Source organism: Rhipicephalus microplus, chromosome 2 (assembly GCF_043290135.1).
Source record: "Rhipicephalus microplus isolate Deutch F79 chromosome 2, USDA_Rmic, whole genome shotgun sequence".
NCBI lineage: Eukaryota > Metazoa > Arthropoda > Arachnida > Ixodida > Ixodidae > Rhipicephalus > Rhipicephalus microplus.
The window spans coordinates 37,836,644-37,861,277 of NC_134701.1; the positions used below are offsets into that span (position 1 = coordinate 37,836,644).

The window sequence follows — 24,634 nt, forward strand, 5'->3', positions numbered from 1 at the left end:
TCACAGGTTAGACTTTCGCAGCAGTCCGGGTCAGGGGGTAGGGGCGAACGGGATAGGGCATCTGCGTTCGAATGTTTCCGACCGGAGCGATAGACCACGCGAATATTATATTCTTGGAGGCGTAATGCCCACCGGGCGAGGCGACCGCTTGGATCCTTCAGTGACGACAACCAGCAGAGGGCGTGGTGGTCAGTCATGACGTTAAAAGGGCGCCCGTACACGTAAGGTCGAAATTTCTCTATCGCCCAAATAATGGCGAGGCATTCCTTTTCAGTGACGGAATAGTTGATTTCGGCTTTGCTAAGAGTTCGGCTTGCGTAGGCAACCATGTACTCTTGGAAGCCGTCTTTCTGCTGTGCAAGAATAGCGCCTAGCCCGACACCACTAGCGTCGGTGTGGATCTCTGTGGGTGCCGATGGGTCGTAGTGTCGCAGAATAGGCGGCGACGTGAGGAGGCGGCGCAGTTCATCGAAAGAATCGTCACAGGTGGCAGACCAGGCTGAAAGGTCTCTAGAGCCAGCGAGGAGCTTAGTCAAAGGAGCGATGATCGTCGCGAAATTGCGGACGCAGCGCCGGAAGTAAGAGCAAAGGCCTATGAAGCTTTGGAGCTCTTTCATGGTGGTAGGTTTGGGAAACGCTGAAACGGCTGTAAGTTTGGAAGGGTCAGGAAGAATGCTGTCTTTTGAAACCACGTGGCCAAGGATCGTAAGCTTTCGAGCGGTGAAATGGCACTTCTTCAGATTCAGTTGCAGCCCCGCGGCAGAAATACACGCGAGGACTTTCTCGAGGCGGGTTAAATGCATTGCGAAATCAGTTGAAAAGACGACAATGTCATCTAAATAACAAAGGCAAACGTTCCATTCGAGGTCTCGAAGGATAGAGTCTATCATTCGCTCGAAAGTAGCTGGCGCGTTGCAGAGGCCGAAGGGCATGACTGTGAATTCGTAAAGCCCGTCGGGTGTGATGAAAGCTGTTTTTTCGCGATCGGCCTCTGCCATGGGTACCTGCCAGTATCCATAGCGCAGATCTAAAGAGAAAAATTCGGCTCCCTGTAGGCAGTCTAAGGCATCGTCAATGCGTGGCAGCGGATAGACATCCATGCGCGTGATTCTGTTTAGACGTCGGTAGTCCACGCAAAACCTGATGAATCCATCCTTCTTCTTCACCAACACAACTGAAGAGGCCCAGGGACTGCTTGACGGTTCGATTATGCCACGTGTCAGCATGTCGTCAACCTGTTCATTGATGGCACGGCGTTCGGTAGTTGACACACGATATGGATGCTGCCGTAATGGCGTCCCTTGACTGGTATCTATACGGTGAACAACAGATGACGCTCGACCTAATGAAGGCTGATTGTGGTCAAACGAGGCTCGAAAACGCTAGAGGAGCTTGATCAGCTGTTCCTGCTGACCAGGCGTGAGGTTGCAATCAATGGACTTGCGGAATACATCCATAGATTCATTAGAGTCAGTTGCGGGTGTAATGGCACAAGTCGGTAAAAATGGCTTGTCTGAATAGATCGGGTCTTCGAAAATGCAATTTAAGGTCTCGAGGCTTCCCAGACACTCGCCGCGTAGCAGAATGTACGCACAAGCAGAAACGTTGCAAGCATAAAGTACCGCCGAACCATTGGAAAAGTTGATGACGGCAAACGGGAGGACGCTGGTTCGGTGGTGCACACGAGCTATAGTTGGTTGGAACAGGAGCGTCGAGTTAATGGCAGCAGGGGAAAACACAGGCACTAGGACGGCGAACAATGGCGCGATGCGGACGTCAGCTGCGGCAAACACTTTCGAGGGACTGTGGTGGTCGATATCAAAGCACGGATTCGTCAACGTGAGCTAAGCACGAGTGCAGTCGACGAGGGCCTGATGGGTAGAAAGGAAATCCCATCTTAGTATGACGTCGTAAGATGAACGTGGAAGAAAACCAAAACAAAGTTGACGGCGTACCAAACATCTTGAATAAGAATGCGTGCTGCGCACTGAGCTGTCGGCGTGATGAAATGGAAGGTGGCTGTACGCTGAGCAAGATTCGTAAGCGGCGTTGCAACTTTTCTCAAATTGTGACACAGTTTTGCAATAATTACAGAAACGACGGCGCCTGTGTCGACAAGTGCACGTACACCAACACCTTCTACTAGCACATCAATTTCGTTGGGCGGACAAAGAGGAGGTCTTGGAGAGTTTGACGACGACGCAGTTCTTGCCTCCAGAAATGCGGCTGTCAGTTTTCCTCACGAGCGGGGCTCGTGCGCCGAAGCATCGGGGAGACAGATCGGCGACGGGTTGGTAGTGACCGGCGAGAATCGACAGGGCATCGTGGGGACAATGAGTCGATGATAGAAGAAGATGGTCGCTGGGGATTCTGGACAGCCTGGTAATTTGCAGAATTTCCATGGTCTGGAGGCTGGAAGTTGCGACGGCGACAGTAGCGTGCTACATGTCCCACGAAACCGCATGCAAAACAGATGGGTCGATTATCCAAGGTGCGCCATGTGTTAACAACAGAAGGTGCAGGGGGCAAAACAGGATGGGGTGCCGTGTATGTAGGCAGCGTCGTAGGGTAGGAGGACCCGGTGCCCCGGTATGCGCCAGAGACAGGTGGGGCTGGGGGTCTAGCAACGACGGCAGCGTAGGTCAGCGGCGTAGGGACAGATGGCGATAGAGGCAGTGCCTGCGTGACCTGTGTCTCAATGACCTGGCGTAGACGTGGGTCTAACGAGGTCACTGGCTCGGATGCTTCGGCCACAAGAGAAAGCTGACGCGCAACTTCTTCACGAATGAATTGTTTGATGTGGGGCAGTAAGACGGTGTGATCAGCAGCGACGTCGTGCACGAGGGCGGAAACTTCAGCAGTATCTTCAGCGGCCCTGCGCGTCTAAACACGCTGCTTACGCCACTCGTCATACTCCTGACAGAGCTGGACAACATCGGTGACGGTCTGTGGATTCCTAGCGACGAGCATCTGGAAGGTATCGTCGTCAACTCCTTTGATGATGTGCTTGATTTTGTCGCGTTCGGTTAGAGATTCATCGATGCGCTTGCAAAGAGACAAGACATCTTCAATGTAACTTGTAAAGGTCTCATCCCTGCACTTGACTCGACTACGGAGACGCTGTTCCGCGCAAAGCCGGCGCACGGTGGGACGACCGAAGATCGCGGCGATGGTGGTCTTCAAGGCGGACCAGTTGGTGATTTCGGCTTCGTGGTTCTTGAACCAGAGGCTGGCCACATCAGCAAGGTAAAAGCGCACGTTTGTGAGCTGGTCGCAGGCGTTTCACTTGTTGGAAGCGCTTACGATTTCGTACTCGACGAGCCAGTCCTCGACGTCTTGTTCGTCGTTGCCGCGAAAAATTGGTGGGTCGCGTTGCCGAGGCACGCCAGTACAGTAGACTGTCGTTGGTAAGGCAGCTTGAGAAGGGCCAGGAGCAGTCATGGTGAACAGTGAGGGTAGCGTCCGATTGCGAAGTTCCAGGTTGATGGGAAACCCGGCTCCTCCACCACTTAAAATAGAGGTGTTGTACGTCGAGAATGGTTCAGACGCAGCTTGGCAAAATGTGCTTTATCAGGCAGGTCTGACTAGTGGCGAGCGGCGTGCGCGAGCTACTACTACAGCCACCGATCATCATCGTCTTCTTCATTACCAGCAGAGCATCCGTTATTCAGATTTATTACTATATATATATATATATATATATATTGGTATGGGATATGGCACAACAGGAGCGTTGTCAACAAGGATAAATATATTTCCCAACAGTTTCGGGAGGGGTCCTCCCTTCATTGGGTCATCAGGGGATGAGTTATAACTCATCCCCTGATGCAATTATATATATATATATAAAGCCCGAAATGGGGTATGCACACAAACGCCACCCTAACGAGATTCATGCATTCCATTCACGTGGCGCAACATTAATCCATGAACCGAAATACGACGTGACCGAACTAACTTGATATGGACGCGGTTCTGTCCTTTGTGTAGACCCCATTTGTTGCTCGGTCGATGATAACACTCGACTGAATTTGGCATTGCACGCGTAAATTGCTGTTTAGGCGCAGCAAGTCAGATTGGAGCACAATGGCGCAAATAACGTAGCACTTCCACTTCTGTGTTCCACCTCTGCGCATGTGCATATCACCTGGTGACTGATCTCACCAGGTGATATGCACATGCGCGGGTTTCCGACAGTGGCGCTGTCATCATCTTAGTTGGAGTACTCGGGGCACTGCTTTAGCGGCTTCTTGCCGTGTGCTTTAAGTACAGTAAAAGCTCGTTTATACGGATCTCATTAACTCCGAAATTTGGTCAACTCCGACACACGGCGCAGTCCTGGCAAAACTGTGTATATTTGAAGTGGTGCCAAATGCTTGTTCATTCGGAGGATTAAAGTGCGCACCGGTTCACTTAGACGATTCTAGAGAGGGCTATCAGGGCTTCATGCTTTCAGTAACTGATTCCAGTTACTGAAAGCATGAAGTCCTGGCTCTGCCGCCTTAAGGGGGGTTGTGGCTTCGGAAAATATACTTTCTCAAAACTTAGCAGATGTTGATGGAAATTGGCACAAATATTCAGCATGTCTTCTTAATGCTTCCACAAGTTTCAGAGAAGTATCTTCAGAACTTTTTATTTAAAAAAATTTTTACTATTTGCAGTCCTTAGCACTTTGCACAGTGCCTGGAAAAGTTTGAAGAATGTTCTAAGAGGCTAAAAGAATATTTGCTGTACAGCTGAATGCACGCTGAGTGTCACAACATGCTTGCTTTAATTTTTTTGCTACACAACATTCTTGTATTGCGATTCTTTTTGCAACCTTCACACTAGGCATACTCTAGGGGTGAACAATCAGTCACATCGTAAAATTGCAAAGAGTCAAACTAAGAAAAAAAAAGAGTGTCACGACATACATTGAAGTCCAAGCATTACGGAAAAAAAAAAACGAGTCAAGAATTGCAAACGGTTACGAAGAAAATGACTGTGCAATCTCAGCAGGTAGGTAAAAAAACACTGAGAAAACAGCTCAAATTTTTCCTTGCCTCCACTTATCTAAACAGCATCGGGATCATAGTTCTTGGTGTGCTTTGTGATGCAGGGCCTCTTGGGCATTTGATGCTTGCTTTGGTGCGCTTCTGATGTGTTTTTTTTTTCCGTATTTGATCCTTCTCTGCCACTCTGTGAATGAAGTGCTTTCCAGGTTTCAAGCCGAGCGATGCACAAATCTCGCAATAAGAATGGAGAGTACCAGAGTTGTACTTGCAGATGGCCTCATTCACAGCTGCTTTGGAGGCAACCAATGAAGCATTTTCTACTTCAAAAAGAATAGACCAAATTACTGAATGGAGACCCTCAGCTGCGTTTTGGGTTTTCTTGCCTTGGCAACGACTTAGCAACTGAAGGTCAGAAAGGCGTTGGTAGACTGGCAGCAATGCAGCTGCAACATATGCTGCCACAATTTATACTTGTGCGGTGGTGGAGCTTCTGCAGCACTGTACTTGCACCCGCTCAGTGGTCCAGGCGTGCACAATTCATGGTGCGGCTCTTATTTCTCGAGGCGATGTGATGAAATGTCTCCATTATGGCTCTTTGCATGTCAACTTCAGTGTTGTCACGGATGGCCATCCCATAATAATTCGTTAGTCCACGGATGGCCATCCCATAATAATTCGTCTTTTAATCAGTTCTTGAGTCAGGCCGCCTGTTCCTATAATGGATTGATTTTTCTTACTTCTTGCTGCAAGCGTTTGCAGAGCTGAACCCATCGTCTTTTTTACATGATTTATGCGATCTTCTTTTGCCAATAGAATGGAGCTGTATGTTCTTTCTTCAGAAACAGCCAAGAAAGTACGACTGTCCCCATCACAAACAATGAATGTGTACCGGAAGTCGTTCTTCTCCAGCGACCTTCCGAACAAAATTAGTGCAGCCTCGACCTCCATTCAGCATGAATTTACGTTGGTGTTTATTTGACAAACATGGGCCTCTTTCCAATCCTTATAGCCCTCATCATTTTCGTTTGGCCCAAGAGTGCAGCCATGGCATCTGTTGGAGAGTACGATGCAGTCAAGCACAAAGTTGGAGTAGAACTCGATAACTGTGCCTACACCGATGTGAGGTGAATGACGTGTCATCCATGTCCTATCATACACTACTGTGACATTTTTTGTAAATGTCTGCTCCATTTGGCTGTAAACAGAGCGCACAGCTGTCACAGAATCTGCAAAAACACTTTCTGCAGCCATTTCACTGGCAGATTTGAACTTTGATTTTAAATGTTTTTGAAAAGTTTTGTGGTGTAGGCCCCGGTGCGACACATTCATTATAGACCAGAAGTCATTTAGACCAGTTGCACCTTTGCCAGTGGTCTTGATGGCTTGCATAGCACGCATATTCACATCAAAAGCCTTGCCCCCCTCCATTCTTGATGATGACCACTCGGTGGACACAATGCCACAGCAATTGCAGTTCAATATCATTCGTGCTGCCAAACCATGCCTTGTCCCCAAATGACGACCGAGTTTACACTGAAAGCATTTTGGGCACAAAACATCTTTATATAAGGCATTTATTGCAGCTAGCTGTGCAAGCAAAAACTTTTCTGCCAGTTCCACATCAGCGCATTGCTCATTCTCCCCAAGAAGCTTCAATTTTCGATCAGGTGCCGAAACGAATTTGAGCGAGGCTTTCACTGTCTCTGCACACTCACGAGAGGCTTGTGGCAATATGTAACAAGTCTCCAAGCGAGCTTTAATTGTACTGGCAGTTACTGATGGCATTTCATCTATGCGCGATGAGCGCAGCTACTGGTAAGAAAAGCCGTCGATCGACGAGCACGGCCGCAGGTCCGAGAAGCCATCGATCGACGGTCATGGCCGCAGGTCTGGGAAGTCGTAGACCGACGATCGTGGCAGCGGGTCCGAGAAGTTGTCGAGCGACGACCGCGGCAGCGGGTTCGAGAAGTCGTCGGCTGACAATTGCAGCTGCGGGTTCAAGAAGTCGTCGACCGAGAAGCACGGAGCAAACGGTAGCGTGTCAGCAACACTGTTGATGTTTCAATGACTGTGTTTCGAAGCTCTCGATGTTTTCTTTTTCACGTTCGGAGATTTGCGCTTACGACTTCCATATTGATGTAATGTTCGGTATTTTCTCTTACACCGCGACCAATCCACGATCGCTGACAAGAATCTACGGCGAAACCGTGTTGCCCATGACTGAAATATTTGCTCAGCGCTTCAATAGCGTGCTTGATGGTGCAAAAAGTAGACAACGGGAGGCGCGCGCGCGCACGTGTGTGAGAGGAGAATTTGCGCCTTTGCCAAGGGCAACTGTTCAGAAGACCAATGGCGCTCCCGAGTTTGTGTCACGTGACACGCGCAGCCAGTCAGGCTTCATCACGGGACTTTCGGGACTTTGCTTTTTAAGCACTTCTTTTCACCTGCAGACGGTGGCTGACGTGGGAAACTTGAAGCCGGAGGAACGCTCTCTCAGACGAGACAAAGATGGCGGCTCTCGGTTTTGCCATTGCCATGTTACCATGGCTTGATAAACACACTTTTTTCACGACATCTGCAATTTTATGCGCCGCATTAGGTGACAAAACAATTTTTTAAAGCACTTCTACGTGGTTTTTGAGAATGATATTTTGGAATCTGAGAGATAACAGGTTACGAAAACGGAACCGAAGTTTTGGAGAAACCGAAACCGAATGAACAGCAGCATAATATGATCATGATGATAGTGAATGAGAAGAGAAGTGGCCAGGTGGCGCTAGTCACCACCTGGCAAAAGCACTTGGGCCGCTGGTGCATTCAGTAACTGCGAAATGTGCCGCACAGGACAGTTTGTGCAGCCGCCACTACTCCAGTTGCCCGTTGCTGCTGATTTCGTAACAATCAGCCTACGCTGCTGATTTTTTAGCATAGTGACTTCGCGCATAGCGTGCGCAGCTCGGGTACATTAAAAGAGTGGACTACTGGGCGAGTTGGCGCTTTGACATAGAAACTGTCGTTACGCTCTCGGGCTGTGTCTGTGCGCGTCGATGATGGTGTGGCCATTGCTGGTTTGCTGACTGATAAAATATTATCAGAAGTGCTTGAAGAGGATCAGAATCACTGTTCCAATGACGACATTCAAGATGAGCCGACGCAACGTCATATCGTACAGGAGGCTGCTGAAGGTCTCGCTGTCCTCGCGGAGTTCTGCATCAGTTCTCGCGACAGCGCGCATGCACACCACCACCACATGGAGTTGAAGATCGTTCTAGCACTAATTCCGCTGATGAGGCAGACTAAGTTGGCGTAGTTTTTCATGAAATAAAGGTCTGTCTGTGCCGAGTACATTTTCATTTTGTTTTGATGGCTCATTCAATAATCCGGAATTCGGTCAACTTGGACATTTTTACCGGTCCCGTAAAATCCAGGTTAACGAGGTTTTACTGTATTTTGGTTTTTGACACGTATCTTAGAGGTGCATACGACAATTCAATGTAGTGAAAACATGAGTCCAGATCTCCAGTGCATGTTAGTGTATTTCAGGTTAGTTTGCATATCCTTGTGTTAAGGAAAAAAAAAACAGCAGTCGACAGTGCTTACACATGGCCAGGTCGTCTTGGTGTGTTGATTCGCTTGTGTTGGTTTACTCAATTCATAAAAGTTATTAAAAAACAAGAATTCAGTCTCTGTTCTTATGCGAGCAAAAATCATCTTTAGTGAACGTCAGTGTGCCAGCAATACAAGTTACAGTATGCGGAAAATCCCGCGATTCGAAAGAACCGATAATACAAGATAAAACCTCTTTGTACATCTCTTTCATTCAAGCAACCCTTTTCATGTACACTGTGTTGTCAACAAAGGTCATCGATCATAGTGATGCGCTAACCGTGAATGATTATGAAACGGTCCCCGTTCAGCAGCCCCACTCAGCAGTCCCGTTCAGCAGTCCCGTTCAACAGTCCCATTCAACAGTCCCGTTCAGCAGTCCCCTTCAGCAGTCCCCTTCAGCAGTCCCCTTCAGCAGTCCCCTTCAGCAGTCCCCTTCAGCAGTCCCCTTCAGCAGTCCCCTTCAGCAGTCCCCTTCAGCAAATAGCCACCCCCTACGTGGGTCGGCCATTTCTGCCATTGTGTTTCCCGTGTGTGGCACTTAGTGAGTGGGCTGAGGAGTTCGTCATCTTGTAGTGCATTCACATCAATGGCATGGAAGGGCAGACTCCAAAGACTCGACGAGTGCACCACAATGCCGCTTTTAGTCATCGCGTGTGCAGAAACGGACGGAAATCCGGCCGCATTGAAGTTGTTCAGAGCTCCCGAAAGGTGCGTGCGGGCCAGGCGGAAACAAAAGCAGATTGTCGACAGCAAAGCTTTACGTAAAGGCTTAAGGGGGGGCGCGGCAAAAGTAAAGTGCCGATTTTAGTCAAAATATGCGATTTTCTGATTTATTTTTTTTCGTAATCTTCAGACCTTCAACTTCCTTGTTCTAAAATATTACAGCGAAATGTGCGCTACAAATCCCACAAATAGTGTTTTTGCCGAGGCTAGTCGCCGAAAAGTGCGAAAAAAAAGCCCCTGAAACGGTGTTGTTCACGCCACGCAAACGCGCCAAGTTGTTGACCGTGAGCCGCCATTTTGGCAGCTTTGGAAAGAGGAGAAAGCCGGCTTCCCGATGGTCGCGGTCTCGTATTTTGCCGAGTGAAAATAAAAGCGCGAGGAGCAAGTAAAAAAACGAAAACGAAGAACGGCAATTGGCTGCGCGGGTCACGTGGTAGCAGGCGCGACCTCTTACTGGTCAAAGCTGCGCCGCGCACCTTGGCAACCTTGGAAGCGCGAGCGCATCTGCGGCCGCCGCGCCGAAAATCATCCGGCGTGCGCTTCGTTTTTTGCCAGTTTGCTGTTTTTGTGATAGTTCGCGTGCTTTTTTTACCAAGCTTTGTTTACATCGGTGGTCTCTTCTGAGTGCTTGCTCATACTGCGGTGCTATGTTGCCGCAAAAAAAAGTTCCGGAGCGTCCACAAGTACGGCAAGCGTCGGAAAGCTTGGAACAAAGGGCAGACGACTGCGGCTGCCGTCCCAGTCGCAGTTCCGGACGAAGCATGCTCTTCAAGCGTCACGGAGCCTTTACTCAGACCCTTCGCTGATTGTTGTGAGGCCGAGAGTGTGAAAGGTGCCACATCGTCGTATGTCGGACCGCCGGATGCCGTCGACCGTGATGAACGCTCTCGCGAACCCGATTGGGGTGGCACCGCGTCGGCAGCCGTTGCAACTCCGGGCGTTCGCGCGTCGAACATTCTATCGCGAGTTTCGGCCTAGAATCCGAGTAGTGAAGAAATCGTGCAGCGGGCGCAGACAAGGCGGGATGTTTTGGATGCCGTAGCATCGAAGTCCACTTCAAAGCGGAAGCTCGAGCTTCTGAACGAAGGCTGCGACGAAAATGACGGCAGTAAGGACTGCACATTCTTCATTGTAAATAAGTAGATGCTGACGGTCTTCTTTCGTCAGCAAAGTGCAACAAGTGCGACGAAAGGTCGATACGCCTCGAGACTACGCACTGCCTTGGACTCGCGGCGAGGATGGAACTTTTTTGTGACAATTGTGGCATAGTGAACAGTGCGTGGTCGTCCCTGAGGTGCTCCGGGCAACAAAAAACGAACCCCTTTGAGGTAAACGTGCGGGCTTTGAGGGCTGTGCAGTCAGTTGGCAGAAAACAATCTGCCATAAATGACATTTTTTCTGCGATGGACATTTCGCATCGAGCACTGCACCACAAGTCCTACCAGAGACTGCAAAGGAAGTACAGCCACCCTGCCACCACATCAGCTGCCACCCGCATTGAAGCAGAAAGTGCACAGAAGGTGCATGACATTTACAAGGACCCAGGAGGAGTGCTAGGCAACGTTGACGTCATTTACGACGGCACGTGGATGACGAGGGGGCACAGAAGTCATATTGGCGTGGGCTGTGTAATCGAGCTGTACACAGGCTTGGTCTTGGACCACTGTGTCCTGTCCAACTATTGCCAAGGCTGTGCTGTTGGCCCCAAGCCTGGTGACGACAACTATGAGGAGGGGCTTGAGAAACACAAGCCACAGTGCCAAAAGAACACCGATGCTAATGCAGGCCAAATGGAAGTAGAAGCAGCTAGGATCATGTTTGAAAGATCATTTACCAAGTACAAGCTTCGATAGATCAATGTGCTCTGCGACGGTGACAGCCGTACGTACCTTGCCCTCACGCAAGACAAGGTGTATGGCTACATGGTGATCAAAAAACAGGAGTGTGTGAACCATGTGAAAAAAAAAAAATGGGCACTTCCTTGCGCAACCTTCTTGATGAGCACAAATCCAAAGGCCGAGGACCGAGCATGGGTGGCAAAGGCCGGCTGACGCAGGGCCTGATAAAGAAGTTAACGAATTATTATGGCTGGGCCATTAAGAGCCACCCCAACGATGTTCCTGGCATGGAGAGGGCCATCATGGCCACTTATTACCATGTGGGCTACCGAGCCACCTACCGTACTTCCACTATCAACATTAGCCAAAGAATTCGTCGACCTATGCTCTGTATTTTCTTTCTCTCAAGTAGTTCATGAATCGACAAGAACATTTTCAACCGCCAATACCCTTGACCTCGTACTAACAACCAGTCCTGACGTTGTTTCGAACATTACCTACGCACCGGGCCTAAGTGATCATTCTTTATTGTAGTTCAACATTAAGCTCCCGCGTCCGAAGCCGCTTAAGAGCACCAAAATAATTCGCGACTATAATAAAGCAAATTTTGAAGGTCTTAACAATGACCTGTGCAATTTTCTTGACACTTTTTTGGAGGGTTTCGATGAACGCACTGTCCAAACTAATTGGAATCTGTTTATACGCAAGATAGATGAACTCACCAACAAATACATCCCCGTCCGCTCTATCACTACAAACTTACACGCCCCCTGGTTTAATAACCACATTAAACGGCTATCCAACAAAAAGAAGCGTCTATACAGATTAGCAAAGCGTTCTAACAACGCTGCCCGATGGAATGCCTACAAGTTAGCGTCTGCTGAGTACATCAGAGTCATCCAATCTGCTAAAGACACATTTATCAATACCACTCTTCCATCCATGCTATCCAACGATCCTAAAAAGTTTTGGCGCGTCATAAACCCAAGTAGTGAACAAACGATAACCCTTATCAATGGCTCTGGAGACGCTGTAGCCCCTGAGCAGTGCGCTTCATCTCTCAACATCTCTTTCACAGGCAATTTCTGTCGCACTATTAATGTTCCTCTGCCACCTAAGATATGCTATAACTACCCAATCATGTTCCCAATTATGATAGATTATGTTGGTGTAGAAAACATAATTAAGTCCCTCAAACTTTCATCCGCCCCGGGCTGCGACCTGATTACCACCAAGTTCCTTAAAGGTACCTGTGCCTACTCATCCATTATTCTTACTAAAATTTTTCAACAGTCTCTTCACGAAGGCGTATTACCTATCGAATGGAAGATTCGCAAAATTGTGCCATTTCCCAAGTCCGGTGACAAGCATTCCCCATTAAACTATAGACCCATCTCACTTACTAGCATTCCATGCAAAATACTGGAGCACATTTTGTACTCTAACCTTGCAACCTTCCTTGAGTCTAACTCGTTTTTTTCGCGTCGCCAACATGGCTTTAGAAAAACATTCTCGTGCGAAGCCCAGCTTGTAGCCTTTACACACAAATTAAACATTATTCTCGACCAAACTAGCTCTGCCGACTGCATATTCATAGATTTCTCCAAAGCTTTTGATAAAGTCTGTCACAACTTGCTGTTGCACAAATTAAATGAACTTAATATAGATCCCAGGCTTCTAACATGGCTCGAATGTTTTCTAAAAAATCGTTCTCAATTTGTTTCAGTTAATAATGTAAGCTCTGAACCAAGTGCCGTTCATTCCGGCGTACCACAAGGCTCCGTACTAGGCCCACTGCTCTTATATACATTAATGATTTACCGTCCTGCATTACCTCCAATATTCATTTATTTGCGGATGACTGCGTAATCTTCCGAGAGATAACTTGTGATGGCGATATTACCTCTCTTGTACATGATCTTAACTCCATTTCTCTTTGGTGTAAAACATGGCTCATGGAATTAAACAATAAGAAATGATAATTTTTACATGTTTCGAGAGCGAACCATCAACTTCCAAACTATTACCTTGATAACACCCCTCTTCGATCCGTGACAAACTATAAATACCTTGGGGTGCATATAACAACTGATCTGACCTGGACTGTTCACTGTAAATACGTCATTAAAAATGCTAACCGAATGTTAGGTTACCTCCACCGCAACTTTTCAACGGCCCCTTCTTTCTTGAAACTTCTTCTTTACACTACACTAATACGACCTAAACTTGAATATTCCGCTGCAGTATGGGATCCTAGTCATGCCAACCTAATACACTCTCTTGAAATGGTACAGAATAACTCAATTCGTTTTATACTTTCTAATTACAACAGGACAGCTAGCATAACAGCCATGGAATCTAGCCTCAACTTACCTTCACTTTCATCCCGTCATAAAATGTTTCGTCTCCACTTGTTTCACAAGCTGTTTCATCACACATCGCTGCAGGACGGTCTTATCTCGCCTCCTAAATATATCTCACCCCGGCTGGATCATTTCCATAAGGTCGGGTTGCCTTCTTGCAGGACTCGCGCCTTTTCTCAGTCTTTCATACCTCGCACCTCTGAGGACTGGAACCGGCTTCCCGCATCAGCGGCAACCATTGTAAATCACCTTCATTTCAAAAGTGTCTTAGCTAGTTATGTGTAATTACAGCCAACAAAGTATTGTATTACCCGCTGCTGTGTTGTTCCTGTACAGTATTTATTTTCTTGTCATTTTTTCTGTCTTGATGTAATTCTCATCATTCCCGCGTTTTTGTTTGCTATAAAGCCTGTTAGCTAACCTGTATAATTTAGATCTTCTGCTCCATGTAAGACTCGCCGCTGCATTTGTAAAAATTTTTTTTCTTTTCTTTCGCAACCACTCCCCTCTGTAATGCCGTTTGGTCCCGAGGGTATTGCAAATAAATAAATAAATAAATAAATGTAACATCCACAGACCAGGATCTACACCACGACTTGTGCCCAAGTGGGACCGACTCCTGGTGCCCGCACAATCAGGCATTGGCCAAGGAAGAGCCGCTGCCGCCTCACAAACATAAACTGCCCCCTCACGTGCGAGTGGCACTGCTGCCAATCTACAAGCGCCTCTCGAACAAAGAGCTCCTTGAAAGGTGTGCGCAGGGAAAACCCAGAACGCTGTGGAGAGTATGAACAGCATCATTTGGTCACTCCAGTCCAAGAGCCAGTTCGCCTCCCTTCGGAGTGTGGAAAGTGCAGTTGCAGATGCAGTCTGCCGTTTCAATGGTGGCTGCAAGAGTGCGCTGCAAGAGATCACTGCTCAACTGGGCTTCAATCCAGGAGACTGCTTTTTGCGGCAAGCAGCCGAAAAGGATGCCAAAAGGGTAAAGAGGGCTCAAAAGGCGCATTGTTCCACGATAAAGAAGCGCGAAACTGGGTTGCGGTCTACAGAGGCCAAGGCCACAGCATCTCAGGATTACTGCCCAGGAGGATTCTGAGTGTTTTAGGCATGTTGTGAACGTCCAAACAAGAGTGAACTTTCAAAGTCAGTTTCCTCAACTCTTGATTTTCGCCTATGTGCCTTCGCTAGAACGTCTGTCATTTTCTAACAAAGACTGATAGAGTCGTTCCGTTTTTTGCACTAGGCTCAGGAGGCCTTTAGCAGTGCAATAAAGCTTTTTCTCTTTTCTTACTCTTCATTTAAAATTTTTAGAACACATTTTATAATTACTGCGCAAAACAACATGTGCGTGCGCAAAACAACATCCATGTTTTGGAAATTTTATTTATGGTTACAAGAACTAGAAAAATCAACTAATAGCTTCTTTGCACAAGTTGATGCTTTGGGAACATAACAATATGAAAAAATAATTTCATTTAGCAATAATTATCTCTTTAATTGTGAAGAGCATTAATTTGTATAATTATGCTTGTAACTCAAAAAGTACAAGAGGTATTTGAAAACGGTTTTCATATTTGGAATCCTCACAATCATCCACATACACACAACAAATTTCATTACAAACAGTACATTAATAAAAAAATTAGTTTTACTTGCCACGTCCCCTCTTACGTGCACCACCGGAGGGCCGGTTTCCACCAATTGAAGAGCTGCTTACCGAGCTGCTCGAGCAGCGAGCGGCACAGCGGCTTGTGACGACAGATCTGCTCCAAGTGCGGGCTATGCAGTTAGCCTTAGAAAAAGGGCTAACGCGGAGCGAGTTCAAAGCAAGCAGGTGCTGGCTAACAAACTTTATGAAGAGGAAAGGCTTTTCCCTCCAAAGGCGAACGAGCATATAACAGAAGTTTCCGGAGGAGTACGAAGAGAAGCTTCACAGTTTTCTGACGTTCGTCCTAAATTTGCGGCACAACAATGACCACCTGCTTGGACAAATCGAGAATGCTGAGCAGACGCCTGTTTACTTCGACATGCCTGGCACCACACCGTCGAGAAGAAGGGGGCGAAGCAAGCGTGCATGCTGAAATCCGGCCACGAGAAAGATAGAGTGACGGCAATGCTCTGTTGTACGTAAGGTGGGCACAAGCTTCCCTCGTACCTGATATTTAAATGGAAGACGCTCCCGAAAAAAAGACGTTTTCCCAAGAGGTGTCATCGTGCGGGACGAGAAAGGTTAGATGACAACGGACCTGGTTGCCGATTGGATCCATCCCGTCTGGCGGAAGCGGCCTGGCGCCGGTTTGGGCCTGCGAGCGATTCTCGTGCTCGATGCGCTCAGGTGCCACCTCAACCAGCGAATCAAGGACAAGCACGCTGCGTGCAATACGAACCTTGTGATTATACCTGGCGTCATTCCGCCAGGTATGATTCAACCGCTAGATGTCTGCCTGAAAAAGCCGGTGAAGGACAAGATTCGGGCGCTCTCTATACTGACTGGCTCAACAATGAACGACACGATTTCATGCCAAGCAACAGGATGAAGCGCGCCTCTCTGCAAGACTTCGCTGCATGGGTGAAAGACGCGTGGTGTGCAATACCATCAGCCATGGTCACCAAGAAATTCAAGAAATGTGGCATCTCGAATGCCATGAACGGTACCGAGGATGAGATGCTTTGGGCTGTTGACAGCGATAAGGAGCTGTCCGAAGGCGACGAGGACAGAACTATTACGCGACTCGTAACGGCGCTGTAGTGGTCACCGTTGTAGATGCAGGGCCGGCTGTTTCACTGTTTTATCTTTCGAAACTTCAGTGCATTAAAACCCAAATACTTGTTCTCAATGTGCGAAGGTTGAGTCACTTCTTTTCTCTTCTCTTCCATCACGAAAAATAGGTGCACCTTACAATCGATGTTTTACTTTTTTTTTCGTCATGTAAACCGGGTGCACGTTACAATCGAGGGCGCGGCAGAATTGAGTAAATAAGGTATTTCAGAAGTTTACCGTCACAGAAATCTTGTGAAAGGCAATATATTTCCTACAGCACAAGGGATGGATCAATCAGTAAGAGGCTATGATGATACACACACTGCAGCGGATGAGGATAGTAGTCCACTCTGCAGCTACCTCAGCCTATTGACAACTAGACGCCGCTATCTTCACAAAGCCTACCACCTCCAAATTGCAGAGCACCCATGCTCCTGTAAGAAGCTAAGCTTTGCTACCCGTGTTGCCGCTTTACATTGCAATCATGATATCATACTTTGAAAGAAATGGGGGCCCTTCTATCAGGGTCGCTGGCTGCAATGCTCGCACAGCAAAGTTTTTGCCATTCACTGCATGGCAAAAACTTTGTATCACAGGTCTCTTTCAAGCAATACACTTCACAGTGGTCATCTCTTTCGGTGAGAGGTCTGTTCAGGTGATCTCTGTGTTTCCCCAAAAACACGTTAAATCCAATTTGCCACCGCTGGTGGTGATTGCCCCGGCAAGGGATCGAGTACACGTAGCAATAAGTTTTGCTGTTGCTGATCAGCCCGTTGGTCGTGCACAAAGCTTGTCATAATGCACTTGCACTATTATGTATTTGAAGCACTGCCAAACTACCGTACGTTATGTTATACACACCGAAATCGCAAACACTTTCAACTACATGTTGCAAGAGCGCGTATTTGCCACTGTGTCGTCCGACTTCGTTGACTGTCGAGTTTGATATCCCTTGAAAACACACGAAATATCAAAGTCCCCTTGCTCCAGGCTGCTCCTCTAGCATCCCTGCATACAGCAAATGAACCCAACCATTACGATTCATGCAAATACAGTCGATGTCCGATTTCCCGGACACCCGAAATTTTGGACATGCCCCATTACTTGGACTCACCTGTGGCACCGTCAAGTTCCTTATAGAGTAAATGTATTAAAATGTCTGAAATTCTGGACCCTTATAGCCTTCGGCATCCGATTTACCGGACTTTTTACTGTTAACCGTCGACCCAAAGTCACCACTGATGCCGCCTCGAACCCACCATAACCGCATCGCAGGTATGGCCAGCAGCACCGTCGCCAACCGCCGCACCGCGGTTGCCGTAACCTCGAAACCAGACGGGTCAATCCGCTGTCAGCCGTAGCTTAGTGGCTTAGCCAAGCCAAACCTCACTGAGTTCATTCACGTGTTGTTTTGTCAGCTCTGCGGTCATGTCTGCGGTTGATCATTCGCTGCTGCGCACTATCTTGAGTGATCACGTTTCCTGACCTTCAACATCCACCGAGTTCTTAGCTGTTTCGTGCTGCGCTTTTCTTCGAGTGGATTCGCCATTTACAGCGATGGCACCGACTGCTCCTTTGTCTTTGTCCACACCTTAGAAACACACAAAGCCGCTATAATTGAACAGGTCTAACACGGTCGGTCGCAGGCAGAGATGAGGAGGGAGTTCGGAATTTCGAAGCAAACTGTTTCGGACTTCATCAAAAACAAGGTGAAGATCTTGGAAGTGGCTGCCAAATTAACCCGGATTGGAAAGAAGATTGCGAGCCAGGGTGTTTACCTGAAGCTCGAGGAAGCGCTTGTTGTGGGGCTCAGTGCCATGATCGCTAAGAAAATCCCTGTGTCAGGCGACATCCTGAAGCAGAAGGCGGAGGTTTTCGCGCTTCAGATGGGTGTGAAAGACTTCAAGTTCAGGGATGGATGGCTTCGCAATTTCAAGAGGCGCAATGACTTGAAGTTCAAGAAGATGTGCGTGCGGGGAAAGCGGCGCTGTCGACGATTCCGTTGTCGCCAAATATCGAGATAGAAACCTGCAGTTGCTTTAGCAGTTTCAACCTAATGATATTTTCAACTGCGAGGAAACTGGGCTGTTCTACAAGCTGCTGCCAGAGAAAACGCTTGCATTTGCTGGTAACTTCTGCCATGGCAGCAAGCCCAGCAAGAAGTGGCTCACTGTCTTCGTTGGCAGCAACATGTCAGGCAGCGAAAAGCTTTCGTTACTAGGCAAGTTGAAGCATCCAAGATGTTGCAAGGGGGCAGTGACTCTGCCTGTTCTCTGTGAAGCTAACAAGAAGGTGTGGTAACGCAGCAGTTATTCGAAGCGCACGTACGCAAGCTGGACAGAAGGTTCGAGCAGCGAAATCGAAGAGTTCTGCTGTTTGTGGATAACTGTGCTGTACATGACCACATCAAGAACCTAAAGGCTGCACAGATTGAATTTCTGCCGCCGAACACCACAGCGATCCTGCAGCCAATAGACCAAGGCGTGATTTGGCACTTGAAGCCACATTAAAAATCCTGCGTGCTCAGCCACATGGTGTTCTGCTCCGACAACGGGAAAAGCTACGCTGTTGACCTCAAGTCTGCCGTCGGCATGCTAGTGGAATCGTGGAAGGCGGTTATGCAAGAGACTCTGCGGAACTGTTTTTACTACGCGGCCTTCACACTCGACGCCGAGACGGCCATCTCACTCCAAGTGGACAGCATTTGTGACGAACTGCCATCCACGAATGTTGCCTTCGATGATCTGCGCGCTGCTGGCTTGTTGATTCCAGCCGGGATAACCTTTGAGGGCTTCGCCGACACTGACGAAGACCTCAAGCTATGTGCGGACTTGATGGATGACGAAATCATTCGTCAAGTTAGGGAAGATTCTGACAACTCCGACACTGAGAACGAAGAGCCATCTGCTATACACAGCCAACATGCTCGAAGTTGACAGGAGCACTGATGACACTGTCATCGGAGTACAGCGGCAACATGACGTTGAGTGAAATTGAGGCAGACATGATCGCGGGCAAGCGGAACGCTGTGCAAAAGAAAGTACGCGACTTCTTTGCGCCCAAGTGCTCTGATCTATGAGGTAGCACCGGCCACGTCGAAAATTTTTTTTATATATGACGAAGACCTCAAGCTATGTGCGGACTTGATGGATGATGAAATCATTCGTCAAGTTAGGGAAGATTCTGACAACTCCGACACTGAGAACGAAGAGCCATCTGCTACACAGCCAACATGCTCGAAGTTGACAGGAGCACTGATGACACTGTCATCGGAGTACAGCGGCAACATGATGTTGAGTGAAATTGAGGCAGACATGATCGCGGGCAAGCGGAACGCTGTGCAAAAGAAAATAGGCGACTTCTTTGCGCCCAAGTGCTCTGATCTATGAGGTAGCACCGGCCACGTCGAAAATTTTTTTTATATATGACGAAGACCTCAAGCTATGTGCGGACTTGATGGATGATGAAATCATTCGTCAAGTTAGGGAAGATTCTGACAACTCCGACACTGAGAACGAAGAGCCATCTGCTACACAGCCAACATGCTCGAAGTTGACAGGAGCACTGACGACACTGTCATCGGAGTACAGCGGCAACATGACGTTGAGTGAAATTGAGGCAGACATGATTGCGGGCAAGCGGAACGCTGTGCAAAAGAAAATAGGCGACTTCTTTGCGCCAAGTGCTCTGATCTATGAGGTAGCACCGGCCACGTCGAAAATTTTTTTTATATATATATATAAACGGCTCTTTTCAGAGCCACTTAAATGAAGCATTGGCTGAATTGCAAAAGAAATCTTGTACTCCGGCCGTTACCCTCTCCGTCAGTGAAAAATACCTACAAAAAGGTGGGTTTTCACGTGCGTTAGTTTGTCCAGACTGCCCGATTTTCCGGACGTTTTCGCGGTCCCTTGAGGGTCCGAGAAATCGGACATCGACTGTACGGCTGCTACAGCTCGATTCGGCTCGCCGTATAGCTGAACGTACTGAGTACTCCAATTACCGGCATGCAATGTAACAACCATGGTGTAGTGTAACTCGCGGTGAGACCGGTCTATTGGTGCAACACTTTCACCTCTGTATTTGCAGGGAGAGGCCACTGGTTGAGACAGGCAGTTTCATAACCTTCCCTAGCTGTGCGCTTGTGAGTTGCGATGTCTGTACATTCACAGTGCTCTTGAATCTCGCTGTGGCACATGGATAATTAGAAAAGACAGTGGATGTGCCGTGCACTGAGAGAGCGGCGGGGAGGAGCGAAGCAAGGAGGGGTCAGCATAATAAACAGAAAAGATCATTGGGCACAGAGGTGCCATGCGTCAGTTCGCGGGGCTGCAGCGGATGAATGTATAGGGTTGTGTTTCAATCAATCAATCAATACGAATTTTATTTTGGCACTGCCCAAATACAGTGCACTGAAAATGTGAAAATAGGAGACCAGTGAAAAAAGCTGAACTTGTGCAGCTTGACAAGGCTCTGCCCCCTGTACAGCAGTGCAGGAAAATTATTGTGTTACATCATGTGAGTAAATAAGGTATCTCAAAACTGCACACATAATAACCTGACTTCGCTGGTTGCAGGCACTGTTACTCATGTGCTGTTGCATGAGATAAGAATGGTTGTATGGGATAGGAATGAGGGATGTTGATGTTACATGAGAATTCTTGGCAACGTGCTTACTATATTACCCAGCAGCCTTGACTTTCCTTCTATTCGATGCAGATGATAAAGTGTGCCATTATCCAAGCAGAAACATAACTGGTGTGATGGCCACAAGTACACTGCCTATAATAAACTATTTGTTGTAGAAGAAAGCGTACAACGTGGAGTCATTTAGAAGCATGATGCACTTGGGGACAGTTATATTCATGAAAATTCCATATTTTGAGGATTTTTCCTTGCAAACGTTCACGAAACTCCCGTCATATTTTTCTTGCACAACAGTACTGATTTCCCCCCCCCCCCTCCAAGCACACACATACTAGAATTACACGTGTTTCACGTACTGGGAATTCTTGAAATCACGACTAGCCCCTCCACTACTGCCCAACGCAAGCATAGCCAATTCATATATTCTTAGCAGACTGCACATAGTTGGCTTCAAGTCTAACATGACTAGTGAACTAGAGATCGCTCCGGGTAAGTATCAGAAGCAAATCTCAAGAGCCATGCTTGCGTGGTGCATGCATCAGAACCGATTACAGTAGATGAAGTCAGTATGACCACTAATTATTCGTCGTCATAGAAGATTTCAACCAATCCTGAAATTCCCTGCAATATCACGAAGATTCCTTTTCTCCCTTTGGCTCAAAATGACAGGCGAAAATTCCCTGAAAAAGAGAAAATTCCCTGCACGGAACATCACTGCTTGCGAAGTGCACCATGCAATACACTGAGCTCTCACACATCACACCACTCAAAACACGAGTAATCCCCTCACACCAATAGCATTGGCGGGGCGGTCGTATACATGAGGGAGAGAGGGAGAACCAAAGAAATGCACCAGTTAGAGGCTACGCTCCTCCTCTCCGTGAAAATGTTCTATACCCCGAATTACAGATGCAACGAGCGATTATTGCTGCACTACAGCATTGAGTATAACAAAATATAGCAAAATCATTTTGATATACTTTTCACAGAACTGCTGAGGAAAAAGAGGACACGTAGCTGATAAACGTACAAAGCGAATATGCAGTAAAATTAGAAAATATGCAAGTAATGAAACATGCACAGCTCCACCTCAGCAGAACTTATTTGTAATTTCATAGCTTAAAAAGTACTTGTTTCTCTTGTGCCTCTGCACTTGATAGCCGCCCCAGCAGATGACAGGGCACTGACCTCTCAAATATGCGTGTGACGATGTGGAAGGCCCACTTTTTGCATTTCCACCAGGGTAGCTCAGGCCGTTCATCTTCATCCACCTGGTTGGCCACCTGCATTGCAGAATCACAATTGGCCCAGTTCCTTCTACTTCTCATAGTAAGGCTGAAACTTCCCATTTATGTCATAGCAGTATTAGTAAATTATATAATCGCTCTGCAATAAGTTGTTCATCGCCTGACCCCAACTCGCACGCAATCCTCCATTGCACAACTTTCGTATTGGTTGGACCAGTGTTGCAATTTATGCATTGCTCCAGCAACATTGCCATGCCGAAATAGTTATTGAAAGACCAGTCTTCGGGCACCTATTCCCTTGAAGAGGCCCTGCAAAAAATTTTCGAGCATGGTCAGAAAACTCTGCCGATAGGTAGTCAAGGCTTCCGAGAACATGCTAGCCAAATACAGTCGATTCTGTATATATCGATATTGAAGGAGATGGCGAAATAGTTCGATGTAAGAGATATGCGTATTTTAGCCTTATATTCCCGCACTTCTACTTGGATGCGACGAAATGTGAACAGGTCCTTTGCTCGGTGAAGACTGTGTCCGGAAGTCTCCGTCCCGCTATTGGCGCGGTCATCCTCTTTCATACTTTGTCGTTATAGTAAAAGCTAGTTTATCCGGACCTCGTTAACTAAAAAATTCGGTTAACTCGGACTCGCAGCGCCGTCCCGGCAAAACTGTGTATATTTCAATGAGGTCAAATGCTCATTAATTCGGAGGGATTTAGCCGCGCACCGGTTATCTCGGACAACTCCGGAGGGGGCTATCGGGACTCCAGAGCCGGGCGATCTCGGTGGCTTGGAGGCTCAAGCACCGGTTGCCATAACCGACGGTAGAACCGGAGTTTTGGAGAAACCGAAACCGAGCGAACTGTAGTAGAATATGACGATGATGATAGTGAATGAGGGGGAAGTGGCTAGGTGGCGCTAGTCACCACCCGGCGGAAGCGCTTGGGCCACCGGCGCATCCAGTGTCTCCTATCATCTGCTCGCTACGCCTATGCAACGCCTACTGGCGTACTACTTTGTGTCTTCGTTCTTTGTGTTGTGACTTCGCGTGTTGCAGCTGTGTTTGTGCGCGTTGTCGGCGCCGTCGCGCTTTATGGCGACCGTCACAGGAGTTAAGCGGCCACAGCAGCCAGCAAATGATCTTGAAAGAAAGGTTATAATATTGAAAGACGTGATGAGCCGACGCAACGTCGCCGCACTGTGCAGGAGGCCGCCGTAGCCCTCGCTGTCCTCGAGGAGCTCTGCGTTTGTTCTCGCGACAGTGAACGTGCGCACCACCACCTGATGGGATTAACATAAGATCGTTCTGTCAGAAATTCCGACGGCGAGGCAGGCAAAAATAACTCACTTTTTTAAGAAATGAAGGTTTGTCTGTGCCGTGTACGTTTTCCTTTTGTTTTCACGGTACGTTCGATAATTCTGAATTCGGGTAACTCGGGCATTTTCTCCGGTCCCGTGAGATCAGAGTTAACGAGCGTTTACTGCACATGATAGCCAGATTGTCTGGCAAGCAGCGCATCATGACCCGATTCAGTACCACAATGTATTGATCCGGGCACACCCCGAAGCCTTCTAAAGCGCTCACCCAGAACAGCACATTGTCGTGAAGTGTGCGAAGTTTAGAAACTTCTGATGAGCTCTTCACAGGAGTCAACGCGAAAAGATGATCCACGTGCTCATTGATGAGGAGATCTCGACGTCCGAACCGATCCATGAGTGTTTTAAAAGCGATGTCATAATTCTGCTCGGCTAACCGGATTCCTTCGATTGACCGTTTAGCACTGCAGTACGTAAGCAAATACTTGAATTTTTCGATGCATGGTAGGTCGGGGTTTTGGTGGATCGTGGCGTCGTAATGATCCCAGGCCTGCCAGTCGCGCAGGTTGCCGTCGAAGGTAGGTATCTGTAGCCTGGGCAGTACAATGAATCTGTGACGTGGCTCTCTCGCACGGTCCGGAGGATCGACGGATCTCAGGAGGTCTGCATTGCTCGATCCTGATTCGGAACCTTCATCATGCGTCGTGGTAGCTTGCTCACGATTTTGCAAACAGTACTTCACGCACGCGATGGCGTAGCTGATCTTGTCGCTATAATCCTGCACCGTTTCGATTTCGCGGTCAACATCATCTTCACCTGTTCGCTAAAGAACTGCGCTGCTAGTCTCGAGACTGTAGGCTCCTTGTCCTTGAGATAGTCAAGGTGTACGTGATCTTCCGAGAGGTCAGGATCCGTTTGCTGCAGAAGATCCATTAGGGCTCGCGTGACGCCAGCCCTGAGTGCACCTCGCTTCCTCCGCAGCTGGTCCGAGTTCGCCATGGCCGTGACGTGTAAGTGTTTCTCAAGGGGCAGTCCCGGGTTCCACGGCACCAAATGTTAGGAAACGACTGGCTCCCATACCTTAAGATAAACCGCGACTTTATTCTACGGTCACGACGAACTATCTGTTTTGCCGTCCC

The 24,634-nt window shown here is 47.9% G+C and overlaps 1 protein-coding gene across 5 annotated transcripts in view; it reads right to left on the reverse strand.

Moving 5' to 3' along the window:
• Positions 1–24,634, reverse strand: part of msk (importin-7 msk) — a 340,833-nt gene that overhangs the window by 275,907 nt on the left and 40,292 nt on the right. For all 5 annotated transcript variants that reach the window (XM_075886387.1, XM_075886384.1, XM_075886385.1 and 2 more), the window contains exon 4: positions 22,124–22,218. In XM_075886387.1, coding sequence (XP_075742502.1) covers positions 22,124–22,218 — 95 coding nt within the window. The remainder of the gene's footprint in view (positions 1–22,123; positions 22,219–24,634) is intronic.